Raw genomic sequence first — 16,619 nt, forward strand, 5'->3', positions numbered from 1 at the left:
CCCCGCTTTTGTTCAGTAACATCTGAAAAATGTATCTTGTACCCTACAGTCTTTAACAAGACGTCTGTGGGAAATAGAAACGCACCTTCGGAAGGAGGGGTGGTGTAGGGAGTGAAGTGACCTGTGACTGTGCTGACATCCATGGCCCTGGCCCCCATCAGGGATGCTGGAGCTCATGAAGTCCCCAGGGGTTCCAGCAGGTGAGGCAGGAGCAGTGGGCAGAGAGCAGGGAAGGAGCAGGAAAGTGCGTGGGAGTGGAGAACAGGCTCCCGGGGAGGGGACATGCCCCGCCCATCCCTCTGACGCCCTCCTCACACTTGTCGGGTGGCTGCAGCGCCGCTCCTCTTCTGACTTTGCCATGAGACTGTGGCTGGAAGGCATCTGTGAGAAGCGTGACTTGTCTTGATTTAATTTCCCTTGGGAGGCACTGAAGCCCTGCTTCCTGTGGCTTCTGGCACCACTTTGCTGGATGGGATTGTAGACCCTCCAAGACCTGGGCACTCCTTGGTTTCTGGGAGAGAATTTCTACTAGACAAGGGTCACGTTCTCCCTCAAGCTTCCCACAGATGGCGATGTTATAGGTTTTGTTAGTTATTTAAAAGGGGCACTAATCATGTATTAAACACACGGGGAAAAGAGCATCCTCTGAACTACTGATGTAGGTGTTGGCACGTGTATTCTGAGACCCAGATACAGGGTTTTGCCTGCATCCTCACTCCCCCTCCGGTAAGTTTTTTGCCTTGAAACCGCACCTAGCCTAGAAGCAGAGTCTTCTATGAGTGAAACCATCAATTGCCTTCCTGAACGAAGGGCACATTTAACGAGGAGCTGGCAACCTGCGGCAGGTCGGAAGAGGGAGGCGCAGCCAGATGTTTATCTAACGTGTCAGCCGAGGCCATGACTTCCAGCTTAGCCTCCCCCAAAATCCCACGATCAGGTGCTCTCACTAGTAACCCATGTTACTGAGTTGGCAACTGGGGCTCAGAGAGGTGAAGTAACCTGCTCCACGTCACAGAGCAAGTGATAGTGGGGCAGGACTGAAGCCAGATCTGCCCGCACAGACCAAGCTGGTCTCCACCTCGATTCACTGCCATCCTCCCTGCTTTTAAGCCCCCACGGCCTTTGCTGCCCACCCCTCCCCCATAGTCCCCTCCCTACTGAGCTAAACCCTCTGGGTGTCCCGAGTCCCAAGAGGGGAGCTGGGCTGTCAGAACAAGGAGGACCCTCTTCCACGCGAGTTACTCAACCCCAAGAAAAGCAAATCTAAATATAAAAGCCATCTGTTTTTAAAAAATCACTTTTCCATTTAGCTTTCTTGCATGGCGCACAGTCTTCCCTTACAAGTCACGAGGCCTAGTGAAGGATGCAGGAAATTAGGAGATAAACAGTACGAGCAGCTTTGCTGCGTTCCCTGGGCTCATCCTCTCTCATCATGGAGTCGGGAACCAGGGAAGGCTGACTGGGGACCGAGTCAGGGCTCGGAGGCTTGAATAGCTCCCCATCCCGATGTTGAGTCTAAACAGGACCAGGGGAAACGTGATGTGAGCGCATACCGTCACGGAGACACACGTGTCCCATCTCTATCTGATGACACTCTGTCTAGGGGAGCCTTAGCTTCCTTCCAGTGGTCACCAAAACGGCACAGAGGATGATTCACGCATTTCACTAAAACACTCTGTGAACAGGCGAGGCAGCGAATTTTCTAGACAGTCACCCTGAGGTCAAACCCAAGTCCAGCCCCTTAACCGGCTGGGACACCTCAGGCAAGCCACAAAACCTCTCGGAGCCCGTTCTAGCCCCTGCGAAGTGGGAACAGTCTCTGCCGTGGATCGCATGAGGCAACGTGAGGAACACACCCAACAACTAGTCTCTTCCCTGCCTCGCCTTTTCCTGGCACACAAAGCCTAGGCAGGTAGGTTTTAGGAAACAAAGGGTCTTGGCAGCTGCCTGGACTAGAAGCTTCTGCTGGCTGGGAAGCTGGACGCCACGGCACCACGAGCAGGACACAGGGGTCCGGGGGAAGGGCTGGTTGGAGGGGAAGCAGACTACTGTCGTAATTAGAAGCTGCGAAGCCACGGGCACAGCCAAGTGGAAGAGACCACGACAAACCGGGCCTGGGAGGTGGGCCTGGGATCGTCCACAGCAGCCCCGGAAGCCCCTGCCCACTTCCTTATATCATTCTTTTTTTTAACGTCTATTTATCTACTTTGCCTATTTTATTTATTTATTTTCGGCTGCTTTGGGTCTTCATTGCTGCGCGCGGGTTTTCTCCAGTTGTGGCGAGCGGGGGCTACTCTTCGTTGCAGTGCGCGGGCTTCTCATTGCGGTGGCTTCTCTTGTCACGGAGCACGGTCTCTAGGCGCACGGGCTTCAGTAGTTGTGGCACGCGGGTTCAGTAGCTGAGGCTCGCGGGCTCTAGAGAGCAGGGTCAGTAGTTGTGGTGCACGGGCTCAGCTGCTCTGCGACACGTGGGATCTTCCCGGACCAGGGACTGAACCCGTGTCCCCTGCACTGGCAGGTGGATTCTTAACCAATGCGCCACCAGGGAAGTCCCCCTTGTTTCATTCTAAACGGGTGCCCCAATGTGGCTCTCGAGTCAAACTGGGCACGGCCAGTCCTCAGGGTGGACAGCGGACCAGCGTGTTGTGAGCAGAGCGGGGCCATTCATCTTTAATCACGGAGACTGGAGAGGAAGCAGAGGGCAGGATAGGAGGGCCCTGGGGGAGGAAGACAAGCCCTGTCTGGACTCCACGTTCCACAGGCAACCCTGCGGTGACTTCACAGATCTCCCTGACGCTCGTGCGGCAGGAGGGGCTGTGAAACTTGGCCTTTGGCACCACGGCCTTTCTTTCTTCATCTCCTGGCCCATCAATCATGCCTTTTCCAAGGTTCCTGCGTATTCTTCACAGATTCCTGGCTGGTGCTTCCATCTCCAGGCTCCAGAAAGGGCGCGGCTGTCTCCCTTTCCTTTCAGACATAATCTTGTCCTAACCTGGGATTCTTGCAGCTCCTGTCACAGGGGCTGGAGGCTTTCGGACCCGAGGGCTTTGTCCTTCCTCTTGGAATCGCCTTAACCTCAGGTTTACCCGTCTGTCCACCGTGTATGAAACTAACTCCAAGATTAATATAACTCTTTGTTGTTCCTTAGAATCAGCTCCCCAGACGGTGGGCACTGAAAGTGCATCAGGTACAGAGCTCTGTGGAGCTGAAGATTTGGAAGCCATCAGACTGGAGACGAAGGAGAAGCTCTTCATCGATGTGCGTAATTGGTGCATCTGCAGAGAAGTATCTGCGGTACAGCCGGTATCAGATCAGGCACAAAACTTCCAAATCCTCGCTGCCCAGAGTGTGGCCCTTGGGCCAGCAGGCATGGTCTCCCCTGAGGGCTGCTCAGAAGGCGGAACCCCGGGCCCCACCCCAGACCCACTGCTCAGGACCTGCAGTTAATAAGCCCTCCCCCAGGGGCGTCTGTGCCTGTGCCCCTTCAAGACTGAGAAGTGATGGCCCAGGCTGAGTCCCCTTGAACTACATCTACAAAACTCTTGCCGTGTTTTCCCCGAGGAAGCTACACTGAGCGCAGCTCCGTCTGGCGAGCCTCTCCCTCTGTGGACAGCTGCCCGTCTTCCTGGCCTGACTGTCCAGTGGCCCGCCCCCTGGGGCTTGTTCAGTGAGGGGCCGCCTGACCTTGGGACTGATCACAGCCCGGAGCACGGCCCTCCTCCCTGAAGCCCTTCCGCTCTGATAACAGTCTGACATGCTGTGCCCACAGGAATGGGTCTCTGGGGACGTACACACTTTGCCATGACCCCCGGGAACGGTGCTTTGGTGGGGCGAGGGGTGGGGGCCGGCGACCCCCACCTGTAGCCTCACACCCTGCTCGCCCGGAGGACGGCCCGCCTCTCTGCCCACGAGTGAGCTCCTTCTGTTCAAGCCTGTGTGCAGCTTCGCCTGCCCTCGCCCGCTTCTTCTATAAACTCCTACACGGGTGTTTCATTCCCAACCTCACAATTTCACGTGGCTCAGTAAGTGTTCAACTGCGTGCAGCCAATACTCAGAGTGGGTTTCTGGTTTTCTGGGCCTGCATATACATATGACAAAAACAAAAGTGGGCAATTCTTCCCTAACATTTGATAACTGACCGTATACAGGACCCCAACACTAAGCTGGCACTGACCTTCCTCTTTGTCCGGCACTATTTTAAACACATCTTGTTATCGATTGATTTAACCCTTCCAATAACTCTAAGACATAGGTACCACTGTCATCCCCATTTTACAGATGAGGAAATTGAGAAACACAGAGGTTAAGCAACTTGCCCGAGGCTCCACAGCCAGGCAGCGTGGCTCCAGGGCCCACACAGCTAACCACAGCCCGCGCCTGCCTCACACACTGGACGGGGTGCTATAGATGGAGATACCCCGATACACAACACAAAACAGAAACCCCCCCCTAGTCTGGGGGAGGTCGAAAATAGACTCGTTTTATGCCACAGAGTCCTAAGACAAATTTGTGTGTAGGAGGTACGTCTCCCCACAGATGAACGGGGCGAGTAACACCAAAGTGAAGTGGAGAAAGAGGTGGAAATTTCTGAAACATGTCACACCTTGCAAATCTCTTTCACTGATCAGATCCAGGTACCTGGTGTTGCCTCGTGCGTGTGTTTCGAGCGTGCACGAGGCCTGAGTGGTCTGGGTCACTCCGCGGGCCCCTCCACACTCCGAGCACGTAGCGCAGGCTTGGTTGACTGTGTGGCCGCGTCTGTCCCGTGGACTGGGCGTTGGGAGCGTGCCCTCCTGCTGACGGGGATCGTTTTCTCTTCCAGGACCTGCCTGACTTGGAAGACGTGGATGCAGGCGGATCTCCGGGAGACCAGCACAAGGTGACCTCTCACACATCCCCCCAGCCCCACCTTCCCTTCCAGCCCTGTCACTGACCAAGTGTCTCGGAAAGCTGCATGCCCTTTGTGCTTGAAGCCTCCCTCCTCACCTCACCTAAGGAAATGCGGCTGTTTACTGCTGCTCCCCTCTCTGAGGTTTCACAACTACCCACTTCGGTTTTTTTGAACAGATCTTTTATCACTGATTTTTCATAATCATGTTCTGTATGTAATTACCTGAACATTTTTTCTATCCTTTTGATGTATCCGTATGTTCATCTAGTGAATGTCTGTACCACAGCAACACATGGGCAGGGGAAGGGAGGCAGGAGAGCATAGAAAGCCCTATGGAGACCTCTCCCAAGGTGACCCGACCCTCCTCCCTCTGGCGGTACTGAGAGCCAGTGTGGGCCAGCCCCGGGAGCCCCAAGGAGAGGGAAGCCTAAGGTGTAATCTCAGGGCAGGAGCTCGTCATCGAAGGAGGGACACAGGGGACCACAGTTCCGTGGGGGCCTGACCTCCAAAGCACGACTAGGTGGCCAGGTGAAGGTGGAGCCCGTCAGAAGCCAAGGCTCACAGATGAACAATTCAGGGACCCAGGAGGGTGTTGGTGCAGCAGGAACAGAGTGGGCGAGGGCCGTGCCACACGGAGACCTGACGAGGACCCGAGGGAGTGGAGACCTGGCTGCAGAGCTCACCATGGCCTCCAGGGCTCACAGACGGCTGCCAAGGAGTGTCCATCCTGAGGCCCGACTTTCAAGCAGCGAGTGCTGTGCTCCCTCGGGCCCACAGTGTGATAGATTAAAAAAGCCGAATTAGCATTGTGCATTTTAGAGACTATTGTGAAAACAGAAATGTTCAAATACATTTTTTCTTTTAACAGAAGATGTGCTTTCCAAAGATTACAGCCATCTCGAGCCTGAGTGACGACAATGACCCTGAACTAGACTACACCTCACTCCCAGTGCTGGAAAACGCATCCACAGACCCCCTTTCCAGTATATTTGCAGTCTCCAAGGACACCTCCAGGAAGGCCGAGACGGAGACGCCCTTTACAGGCATATTCAAAGCAGTAGCAGAGAGGGACTTGGCAACCCACAGGAGAGACACCAAGGCCCCTCGCCCACTGATTCAGGAGCTGGACGATGACGAGCCTTCAGGGCAACCACCCTGGCCCCCAGCCTGCAAAAGGGAAGCCGCGCCAGCCCCGTGCAGTGAGGACAGGCATGGGGACCTGCTTCTGGCCTCCCCTCCAGGTACTGTCACCCAACTTTCAAGGCTACAGGGGCCAAAAGCTTCTCAGGGGGAAATGGACTGTGGACCACCCAAACCCAGAGCGGGTGGCCACCTGGGCCTTTGCCCTAGGAATCCCATGTTCTCAGAGCGGGTCACTCACGACCTCTCCAGAGACCACGGAGATCGCTAGAGCATGTTCCTAAGTCGCCGGCCGGGGCCAAGGAGCTGCCAGACTGACCCCCTCCCCGACCTTCCCCATCCTTGGCCCTTCCAGACCAAGGCTGCTGAGGGAAGGAGGGGACCGGTGATACCGCAGCTGGGAATATGGGACAAAATGAGGGTGACAGCTGGCCGGAGGGTGTGGGTCGTCCAAGTGAAGGCCCAGGACCGGGATGAATGACTGTGAGATGCTGCTGGCCGGGAAGCAGGCAGGGACGGCGCCCACAGTGCCCGGCTGGGTGGGACCGGCAAAGCCACACCCTGATGTGCCCGCCGGCCTGGCGCTGGGGCCTGTGCCCATGACCAGGGAGAGGCACTTTGGGGGAAGCTGGCTAGTGCTTGCTGGTCACAAGCGCACCGGGGGTAGCTCTGTGTTCAGCTTTGTACCTCCGGGTATCCAACTCGGGGAGCCTGTTGAACACAGACGACTCCCGCTGTAATCCACACTGGATGGCAGCCAGGCTTCTTGCTGAACACCAGCTCGCGTGGCCACCCCGAGGCCTGCACGCGGGAAGGGGTGAGGGCTGGCCGCACTTCCCAAGGATACCGACTTACCCATTTCCTGGCTCTTTAGGAAACAGCCCCGAAAAGGGTGAAGCCCAGTCTGAGGTGGAGCCTGAGGAGCGCCCGGAGCCCAGGGCCAGAGAAGACTGGGACTGAGCCACAAAGGCAGCCCCTCTGCTCTTGGACTAACAGGGACAGGCCCTGGCCTGACCCCCCAGCAGGGGCAGGTCACCCCCTTGGCTGGGCTCCCCTTCCCTTCAAAGAGTTGCAGTTACTGCGGGCGTGCAGGGCCCTGGACATGGATGGCACTGTGCTCCCTGCTCTCAAAGCCTAACACAACCCCCGGTTCTTTGCAGTATAAACCATGTAACTGTAAATGTCTCCCTTGAGCACTGTAAACATTTTAGCACCCACGCAAGTCCCTATGTTATTGGATTATTTCATGTCCAGTGAGTCACACGTGATTCACTTCATCAGGTACCCGAGACAAGAACCATTCCTCTCTTCACATGTGATCAGAAACCTAGGTCCCGCCCCAGGGCCCTGTGTCATTCCCAGGGGGTGTGTCCCCTGCAAGACTCTTCACCGGAGCCACAGAGCTGCGAAGGAAGCGAACCTGACGCACTGAATGTCGAAAGCCAAGTAAGGGGACACAGCCCGGCCTGAGAAACTTGATCGTTCAAAACCAGGCTCAGCTGACAAGTTTATTCAACCCCTAAACGTGGGTCCAAAGTGCCTCCCTCTATAAAACGTTAGATGGTGCTAGAAACCGCTTCACACACACACACGTAACCACAAGCAGCTAGCTGCCAACACCCAGCAGCGGAGCACCGGCAGGCTGGGCAGCTCACTTCACCATCACCCGCCACGTCCCCAGGGGCCCGTGCGTGGCGGAGCCCTCGGCCGCCTGGAGCCCCTGCTTTCCAGCACAACACTGTCGGCTGGAGGGGATCCCGGCGACACTGACCTTCAGGACGGGGCTCCCATGACTTCTCAACGTGCCCCTGGGAGCACGAGCTGCAGGAGAAACGACTACCTTGTTGTCCTTCTTCCTCCAACGTGGATTCAAATCGCTTCTGAATGTCTCCCGCAGTCACGAAGGCCTTCGGAAAGCAGGAAGGTCTGCACCCTGGCGACTGTTCTCTTTGTTTCCCATTTCAACCACAAAAGGCACAGCTTATCCAGGACAAAGGGCTCCCTGGAGGTGGGGGGCAGCCTCCCCGGGCCTCAGAAGCCCATGCGGGGCTTCTTGCAGTGTGGCTGCGAGCCGGAGCGGACGGCTGCCCGCTGCCGGGAGGGGGTGGCCCGGACACTGGAGGTCTGGGAGGAAGGCACAGAGGCACCCCCTGGGGCGTCCCCCTGGAGCGGCAGCTCAGCCATGTAGTCCCGGAGGGTCTGCTGCCGCTCCGAGGGGACGGCCCGGGCCCACAGCTCCTGGGTGGACTCCTGGGAGGGCGGGGTCACTGGAGGCTGAGGCCTGGCCGCAGGGAGTGTCCGCTCTGGGCTGGGAGGGGGGCTGGCGGCGTCTGAGAGGTCTAAGCGGCCGCTGAGCGAGGAGAAGGTGTTGGACAGCTGAGTCCGGCGCTTGTGCCGCTTGGGCTGTTTGCCGGGCCCCAGGCTGCTGCCCCGCCGCCTCTCCCACCAGGCCGCCGCCTGGCCCTCCCAGGCTGCCTCCAAACGCTCGCTGAGCTCGTCCTCGGGGCCTGGCTCGGGGGCTGGGGCCCGCTCTTCCGTGGGGAGCAAGCCCAGGTCCCTCAGCTGCAGGAGACGCCCTTTGGCCATGGCCGTGCGGAGACCTTCTGGCGCTTTGCTCTCTGCCTTCTGAGGCTCAAAGCAGCCCAGCAGGCGGCGGTGGGAGAAGGTGGGTGCAGCCCACACGGGGGGAGCCGGGGGCACCTCCAGCAGGGCCTTCAGCCACCGGCTGCAGGAGGCAGTGGCCTGGGGGGTCCAGGAAGCCGTGGGGGCAGGAGAGTCAGGCCCGGGGTCTGCCTGGAGGTGGAGGCCCTGGTGGAAGACGTCTCCAGCCGCCGAAAGTTGGAAGAGCGACAGCACCGGTGTGTTAGCGGAGGGTGGGATGGCGGCGGCCAGACCTGGAGGTGGAAGGACCGTGACCCTACGGCCTGGTGCGGGTGCGGCTCCTCAAACCCACTCCCCTGCCCCAGCGCACCTATGGCTGGTGCTGTCAGACGTTCCTGCAGCCGCCACTGACTCTTGGGCTCCAGTGGGGCGAAGGCAGAGAGGGAGTCACTCCTGGAAGGGAGAGACTGGGGGGGCCCTGCCAGCCGGGGTGTGGAGGCCCCCTCTCCTGGAGGAGAGACAGACAGCTGAGGCCCTGCCCAGGCCCGGCCCCGCCCGCCCTCCTGCCTGCCCCCCGCCTGCGCCGCCCCTCACCTGCGATGTGCAGCAGCTGCAGCTCCCCACCCTGGCCTGCCAGGAGCAGCGGCCGCGGGAGGCCTGTGCGGGGCGGGGGCAGCAGCCGGGCCAGCAGGGGCGCAGAGGGGAGGTCGTGGTTCCACTTCAGCAGGGGCACCAAGGGGAGGCGCTCATCCACCAGGTAGAGCGAGAACTGGAGGCCCAGGAAGAAGACAGAGGGGACGTGACTGAGGAGTGGGAGAGAGGGACGGGACAGGTCCCCCCGGGTGGCCCCCTCCGGGGCCCCATGTGGCTCTCAGGCTAAGTCTCGGCACTCCAGGACCGGCCCTGACCACCTCTGCAGCGTCAGCTGCCCAGCCCCGCACAGGAGGCACCCCCGAGCAGGTGGCACCGTCCCCTGTCCTGATGGCCTTGCTGGGAGAAGGGCTCTCGAGAGAGGCTTTCACCCAGCCTCCCCCAACCTCACCTGACCCTGGCACATACGCCTGAGACACACCCACTAACACCCAGGGTCCTGAGGGGACGGGGTGGAGCCAGACCTCCTCTTCCCTTCCGGACACGGCGGGACTGTCCAGCTCTGGCCATTGCCCCCATGCCCACGCCCTTCCCCCTTCCCCAGCAGCTGTCCAGGACCGTCTCCAGTGACCGCCTGCGATAGTGCAGGACGGAGAGAAGGGGAAGGTGTCGCTCACCTGGGTGCAGATGAGGTGGAGCGTGGGGTGCAGACACTCGGGGCCGCACTCCCCCAGGTACTGGGTGAGCAGGACCCGTTCCCCTTTCTGGCATGACGCTTCTGCCCCTCCACGAAAAAGCAGCAGACCACAGCCCTGCGGGCCCTGGGGGACACGGCCAGGTCAGCCAGCCCACGGTCCGCCATCTGTGGTGCCACCTGCTGCAGCTGGCCCGGGGCTCGCTGGCCCTGCAGCTCATCACGACCTCTCGGGGGAAGGCCCCCCCCCCCCACCAAGGACCTGCTCTGTCCCCTCACCTGAGTGTCCACCATCTTCACTCCGGTGCGATCACCCACAGTCAGCACTCGAGGGTGGGCGGTGAAGTCTGCCCAACGCCAGGGAGAGGGGTCCCGGAACACAAGGGTCTCGGGGTCCTTGTAGATTTGCTGCAGCCTTGGGGAGACAGGCCAGCCATGGTGGGGAGACAGGCCAGCCATGGTGGGGAGACCGGCTGATGGGGGGAGGCTGGGGTGACCTGGCCTGGTGTCCAGGACATGGGCCGGGTTCTGCGGGAGCCGTTGGTTGGGGTGGAGGGTTTTTATGGGGAAGGGGCGTTACCCGTCCTGGGGAGTCCACAGACAGATGGCTCCGGAACGGCTGCAGATGGCCAGCTCTCCAGGCAGGTGAGGGCTACAGGGCACACACGTGATGAATGCTGGGACACCCCCTTCTCCCACGCCCATCTCCACGGAGACCAGCCTCAGTGAGCCCCTCACCTGAGGCTGATCCCTGTGGCCCCCTTCTCGACCTGCAACACCTGGAGAGGGGCCGGCTGCCCCTGCTTACTGACCTTCCACAGGGCACAGTGGTAGTCAGAGCGGACAGCCAGCAGAGCTGAGGGATGGAGAGGGTCAGGGTCAGGGTCAGAGTCAGGCAACAGGTCAGTGAGTGGACAGGGGAGGTGTCTATGGGCCTTACCTTCTCCCTGCACAGTACGGGTCACCACCTGCCGGACAGGTCCCCGGAGCCGGATATGGCCAGGGCCTCCGAGAACCCGGGGTTCACTGCCTGGGGTCAGGTTGACCTTCTGGAAGTCTGGGCATCTCGCTAAGGATAAGTTCATGCGTCATGGCCACTCAAGGCTCCCAACTTCCCACCTGTCCCTAGAGCATGCCCAGCGAGGGAGGATACACAGCCTGTCCAGGGCGCCTCCTGCAGGATAGACCAGCTGCCCAGACCCGGGCGTCCTGCCGGGCACCCAGGCCAGCGCGCCCCCAGTGAAGGCGTCGTCCAGGAGCAGCTGCTCCCACCGCAGGGCCAGCTCCTCATGCAGCAGCTCCCCCAGGAGGCTCGCCACCGACGTGCTGAGGATCGGGCCCCCAAGGATGGAGAACCGGCGCTGGCGGTGGCTGAGGTAAGCCCAGGGACAGCTGGGGGCGAGAGGAGGAGGGTCAGGCTGTGGGTGATGGGGAAGAGGGCGGGGTACCTCCCGAGGGAGGCCAGGTGTAGCAGACGCATTCTCGGTCACCCTAGAACTTCTTCCTCTGGGAAACCAGCCCACCCGATTCCTGTGCCGCAGTCACATGATCCAGGCCCGGCCACAGGGATCGGCTCACGGCGGGCATGACACCCAAGCCAAGGCAAGCCGACCACACCGTTCCCGGGACTTCTGCTGGTGCCTCAGGAAGGACACTAGCCCTTTCCCTGGAATCATAAACCATCCTGCTGCCACTTGCAAACAGTCTGTCTAGGAATTAAGCCAAGCAGAGGCAAGAGGATGAGAAAATAAAGAGGTAGAGCCCTATTAACATCTGAACACCTGGATGCAGCCATGCCTGTAGTGCATGAACTTCCATTCTTTTTTCCCTTACGTGGCTAGTGCAGCTGGGAGTTCTGTATGGGGCAGCGTGGCTCATGACTGCACGGGGGGTGTGGAAGCAATTTGATGGAAACCAGCATCCAGGCCCTGGTTCCCTCCATAGCCCCACCACCAGCTAGGCACACCCATCCCATCCTTTCTCACTAGCCACTTGCCCCCAGGGCTGGTGTCCACCGAGGTCCTGGAGTAGCCTCTTCACGCTGACCACTGTCTTCTTCTTAGAGCGGCTCTGTGTGGAAAGGCCTCGTCAAGCACACATGCCCTAGGGCTTACCCCGACGGGAAGTGGGGAGCCCCCTCTCCTGGCTGGCCAGGGGTTACTCACCCGTGCTCCCTCCAGTTTGAAATTCTCCAGCATCAGCTTCCCCAGGGGTGCAAAGGCTATGTCCCCATGGTCCCACAAGAACCGGCTGAGCTGCAGGAGGAAAGGAGGCCAGGTCACTAGGCACAGCCCCGGCTGCGTGGCACTGTCCACCGTGGGGCCGCTTACCTGCTCACTAACGTCCAGCACGGCTTGGGGCTGTCTACGGAACTGGTAACCTCCCCGGAAAAGCAGATCCTGGGCAGTCACACCGGGGTCCCAGGGATCTGAGGGGAGAGTAAGGCTGCGGAAGGGCCCGGAAATGGAACCGGGTGCCCAAGGTGCCTGGAGGTGCCAAGGGCCCTGTAGGGCAGAATTAGCAGGGAGAGGAAAGGCCTCGCGCGGGAGCTGGGGGAGAGGGGCAGCGGGGAGCAGCTTGGGAGGGGGCCCCAAGGCCGAGATCCTTACCGGGACCAGGAGGCAGCAAGGGCAGCGGCCCAGGGGTGTCCGGCTCCCAGAGCAGGCCCTTGGCCACGTGCGGCGCCGTGTTCTGAGGAAACACAACCGTGGCCACAACAGAACAGTGAGTGTGCGCCGGGCCAGGCGCCGTCACCCACTCTTGTCTTTTATTAACTCATTTAATCCTCCCAAGGCACCGGCCAAACTGGTACTCCCCTGCATCGGCAGGCGGACTCTCAACCACTGCGCCACCAGGAAAGCCCCATCGTCACTTTAATGATGAAGAAAATGGAGGCACAGCGAGGCCGTCCCTTGTCCCAGGCAGCAGCCACTAAAGAGAAGGCCTGGGATTTGAACCCAGGCAGTCTGACTTCAGTCTGTGCTCTCGACCTCCAGGCTGCACAGGCTCTCGCAGGCACCCCTGGCCTTTGAGTCTCACTTACACTCAGGAGACCTTGTGGTCACTTACTTGGGACGCCCACAGGCTGCTCCATCCCACTGCGGGGCTGGCCTGAGACAGCTCAGCTCCACACCTGGGGACGGAAGAGCAGCAGGCAGGCGAGCAAGGCTCCCGCAGGGGCAGATCTGACATAAGCCCTTCCTTGTCAAGGGAGCCCCTCCTGCCCAATGCCAGCGTCTCTTAAATTCCTCGCCCACTTGCCTCTACCGGGCGTAATCCTTAACCAGCCTGTCTCCAAGTGGCAGCCAGATGGCTTAGGCGTCCGGGGAAAGAGCTGGCGTCCTTCGTGTCCCAGATCTCCCCTCCCCTCCCCACCTCACCCCTACTGTACGGTTTCGGCATCCTTCTGGTTTCGCTCAGAGCTGTTCTCACTTTGTAATGATTTTATCCTTTGGTCTATTCACTTGTCTATTCTCACTCAACCTAACTCTGTTCCACGGGGCTGGGAGCGCATCTGACTTACTCACTCCGGATTCCCAGGGCCTGCTAAGGCACCTGGCACATAGTAGGGGCTGTTCAGTGAGTATCTGTTGAACAAATAGAGAAAGAAAAGATGGGGGCCAACAGCTCCCGCTCAGTAAACCCTCTGCGGATGGCAGGGCATCCCAGGTCCCCAAAGGAGGGGATTCTGGCTCAGCCTGTGTCTTAGCAGATTTGTGCCAATGCCACCCGACTCTGTACTCCTGCCAACTGGTGTGAATGCTAGGATGGGGGGCCAAGGGACGGCACCCACCCTGCAGCCACCAAGGCTCTCCCTGCCAACCTCACCTCAGAACCTTGGGGCAGGGACTCCGGCAGGGTCAGCGCATCTCTCCAGCTGCACATGAAGGACACGTCAGGGACATCGCTCAGACCGAGGGGGCCAGTCGTAAACAACGAGGGCGGGAGGGAGCTGGGGAAGTCCATCCTGGAAAACAGGAACCACCCTGGCCTTCCTCAGAGACCTGAACCTGACAGCCACTTCCGGGGTTCCTGGAGGGCGAAGAGCACCCTAAGAGGAGTACAATTTCTCTGGGGAAGCAGATAACAAAGAACAAATGACTATGTCGCCTAACGCCTGATAGTAATAAGTGCTACGTTAAAACCAACCAACCAGCCAGGAGGGAGGGGATGGCGGCGGCCGAGGGGTGTGGTCTTAGCATCGTAAGAAGGTGGCGCTCGGCATACCCTGAGCTAATGACAAGGCCGCTGGGAAGAGGGTACAGCAAGTGCAGAAGTTCTGGGGCAGGAAGCGTGTGAGAAACAACTGGGCAGCCATGGACCGAACTAGGAGGTGAGCGACAGGCCGAAGTCAGACAGGTGGCGAGGGGTCCACTTCTAGCATGCTCTTATGTATTAATTATAATTACACGTTCACAGACTACACACCCCACTGAATGAATGTGTGTTTCTTAGGGCATGTGTCAGCCTCATTCTAATTGTGGTTTATAGGTACAGCCTTATTTCTTCTTCGAGACTGCTCTCCAGGGGCAGGAACTGTATCTGATTCATTTCTGAGTTCCTGGCATCTGGCTGTTGCGGCCATTCTCTTCCACAGCAGGAGAGGACAGTGGCGGGAATGCGTCTTTTCACTGCAGGACCCTTCCACACTATCTCTCCGCTTCAAAGGAACACCATTGCCCTTCCTACCCACCTACAAAATCCTCCTCATCCTTCAGATTTTCAGTCAGGAAGCCTCTCCCAGTTCTCCCAATACTATCCCACAACACCCTGCATCCCTTCTCCAGAGCACGCATTGCAATGTGGGATTAGATATTTAAAGGTAAAGCCGTTTAACTCCAAACTGCTCCAAGAGTCCCCATGGGGAAGAGCCTTTATCCCCAGTGCCTTGGTACTTACTACATGGCAACAATCAGTACATAAAAACTGAAGGAACAGGGCTTCCCTGGTGGCGCAGTGGTTAAGGGTCCGCCTGCCAATGCAGGGGACACACATTCGAGCCCTGGTCCGGGAAGATCCCACATGCCATGGAGCAGCTAAGCCCGTGGGCCACAACTACTGAGCCCGTGCTCTAGAGCCCGTGAGCCACAACTACTGAAGCCCGTGCACCACAAGTACTGAAACCCGCACGCCTAGAGCCCGTACTCCGCAACAGAGAAGCCACCGCAATGAGAAGCCCACGCACTGCAACGAAGAGCAGCCCCCGCTCGCCACAACTAGAGAAAAACCCATGCACAGCAACGAAGACCCAACGCAGCCAAAAATTAAATAAATTTAAAATGAAAAAATTTAAATTAAAATTTAAATAAATAAATTTAAAAAAAAATTTTTAAACAAATGCTACTCATTGTTCTTTTTTTTTAATTTTATTTATTTTATTTATTTATTTTTGGCTGCATTGGGTCTTCGTTGCTGCGTGCGGGCTTTCTCTAGTTGTGGCGAGTGGGGGCTACTCTTCGTGGCGGTGCGCGGGCTTCTCATTGCAGTGGCTTCTCTTGTTGCAGAGCACGGGCTCTAGGCACGCGGGCTTCAGTAGTTGTGGCTCGCGGGCTCTAGAGCGCAGGCTCAGTAGTTGTGGAGCACTGACTTACTTGTTCCACGGCACGTGGGATCTTCCCGGACCAGGACTTGAACCTGTGTCCCGTGCATTGGCAGGCGGATTCTTAACCACTGCGCCACCAGGGAAGCCCTAAAACTTTTTTTAAAAAACAAAAAAAACCAAAAACTGAAGGAACAAATCCAGGGATGAATGAAGGAGAGGAAAAAGGAACCAAACAGCCTCAAACAAACGCAGGCAGGCTGAAGGCGCTGGTGGAGCCCACGACCTCAGAGAAGCCCCGAGACAAGAGAGCCTCGACTTCCCGCCCTCGCCCTGGGCTCTCTCGGCCCGTTTAGACCGCCAAGGCAGCAGAGTCAGTCGGGTCTGCATTCATGCCAGGCCAGGCACGACAAAAAGTGCGCCTGCAATGGGATGGGAGAGGGGATCCGGGCGGCTCTTCCCCTCAGACATCTACTCGCCCACTCCCTCCCTATCCACCTCTTCCCACTCCACCTCCAGGCCCCAGAATTTCTACCCAACAACAACAGAGGTCTCGCATCAAGCGCCGTGCGCCAGACAGCTGTTGCTACCACGCTTTACATCGGTGGGATGTTCCCCACTCCATGAGCCAGCGGCTGCTAATACCCCACTTTGTAAACCCTGGGCGACTTGTCCCAAAGCCACAAAGCTTGGCGCCCGTGGACTTGAGCAGAGCGACCTGCCTCTCCGTCCCGTCCGGGCGGCGCGCGTACTTACGTGGCCCCGGCCGTTCCGTGCTCGTCTGGGAAACGAACCTCCGCGTGACGCTCGCCTGACCCTCGAGCCACGAGGGAGCCCGAGAGCGCAACCCTCGCTCCGGCGCCCTCAACAGGACCGCCCCACAACGGCGTTTCCCCGTCGCTTGAGCTGGGCCGGAAGTGCTCCCTGAAAGGCAGGAAGTCCCGCCTCCCAGCCTGGCCTCACGGGCGCTCCAGAGCGCCACCTCCCGGGCGGAGGGGGAATGCGAGTGCAGGCGGCGCTGTGGGCCGTAGAAATCAAACGCCTTCAAATCCCAATAGTGAAGTCCAGGTTGACGGGCGTGCGAACCTCACCTCTGCTTAACTAACTTCCTACTTTACAGAACTGTTGCATTAATTCACTCAACAAACACTGAGCACCTACTA

At 58.8% G+C, this 16,619-nt stretch overlaps 2 protein-coding genes across 12 annotated transcripts in view; one reads left to right on the top strand and one right to left on the bottom strand.

Annotated features, from left to right (window-relative positions):
- DNAAF1 (dynein axonemal assembly factor 1) overlaps window positions 1–8,139 on the top strand; it is a 29,118-nt gene extending 20,979 nt beyond the window's left edge. For both annotated transcript variants that reach the window (XM_022583045.3, XM_022583046.3), the window contains exons 9-12: window positions 3,149–3,258; window positions 4,823–4,879; window positions 5,760–6,132; window positions 6,906–8,139. In XM_022583045.3, coding sequence (XP_022438753.2) covers window positions 3,149–3,258; window positions 4,823–4,879; window positions 5,760–6,132; window positions 6,906–6,991 — 626 coding nt within the window. In that variant the 3' untranslated portion in view covers window positions 6,992–8,139. The remainder of the gene's footprint in view (window positions 1–3,148; window positions 3,259–4,822; window positions 4,880–5,759; window positions 6,133–6,905) is intronic.
- On the bottom strand, window positions 312–16,357 carry TAF1C (TATA-box binding protein associated factor, RNA polymerase I subunit C). Of its 10 annotated transcripts, none has more exons than XM_022583036.2 (14): window positions 16,213–16,357; window positions 13,746–13,884; window positions 12,527–12,608; window positions 12,248–12,345; window positions 12,083–12,172; window positions 11,914–11,987; window positions 11,071–11,309; window positions 10,656–10,974; window positions 10,498–10,569; window positions 10,197–10,332; window positions 9,901–10,044; window positions 9,227–9,401; window positions 9,003–9,140; window positions 326–8,925 (listed from the first exon to the last, which is right to left on the bottom strand). In XM_022583036.2, the coding sequence occupies exons 2-14, from the start codon at window positions 13,881–13,883 to the stop codon at window positions 8,063–8,065; spliced, it is 2,568 nt and encodes an 855-aa protein (XP_022438744.1). In that variant the 5' UTR covers window position 13,884; window positions 16,213–16,357; the 3' UTR covers window positions 326–8,062. The 10 variants fall into 10 exon arrangements, with proteins under 10 accessions (XP_089759484.1, XP_089759485.1, XP_089759483.1 ...); XM_022583034.2 differs by having other exon boundaries at window positions 13,746–13,949; XM_022583035.2 differs by having other exon boundaries at window positions 13,746–13,988.
- Window positions 16,358–16,619: the final 262 nt, after the last annotated feature.

This window comes from Delphinapterus leucas, chromosome 20 (assembly GCF_059928025.1).
Source record: "Delphinapterus leucas isolate spDelLeu-1000000601 "Yukka" chromosome 20, BTC_Dleu_Yukka2, whole genome shotgun sequence".
Taxonomy (NCBI): Eukaryota; Metazoa; Chordata; class Mammalia; order Artiodactyla; family Monodontidae; genus Delphinapterus; species Delphinapterus leucas.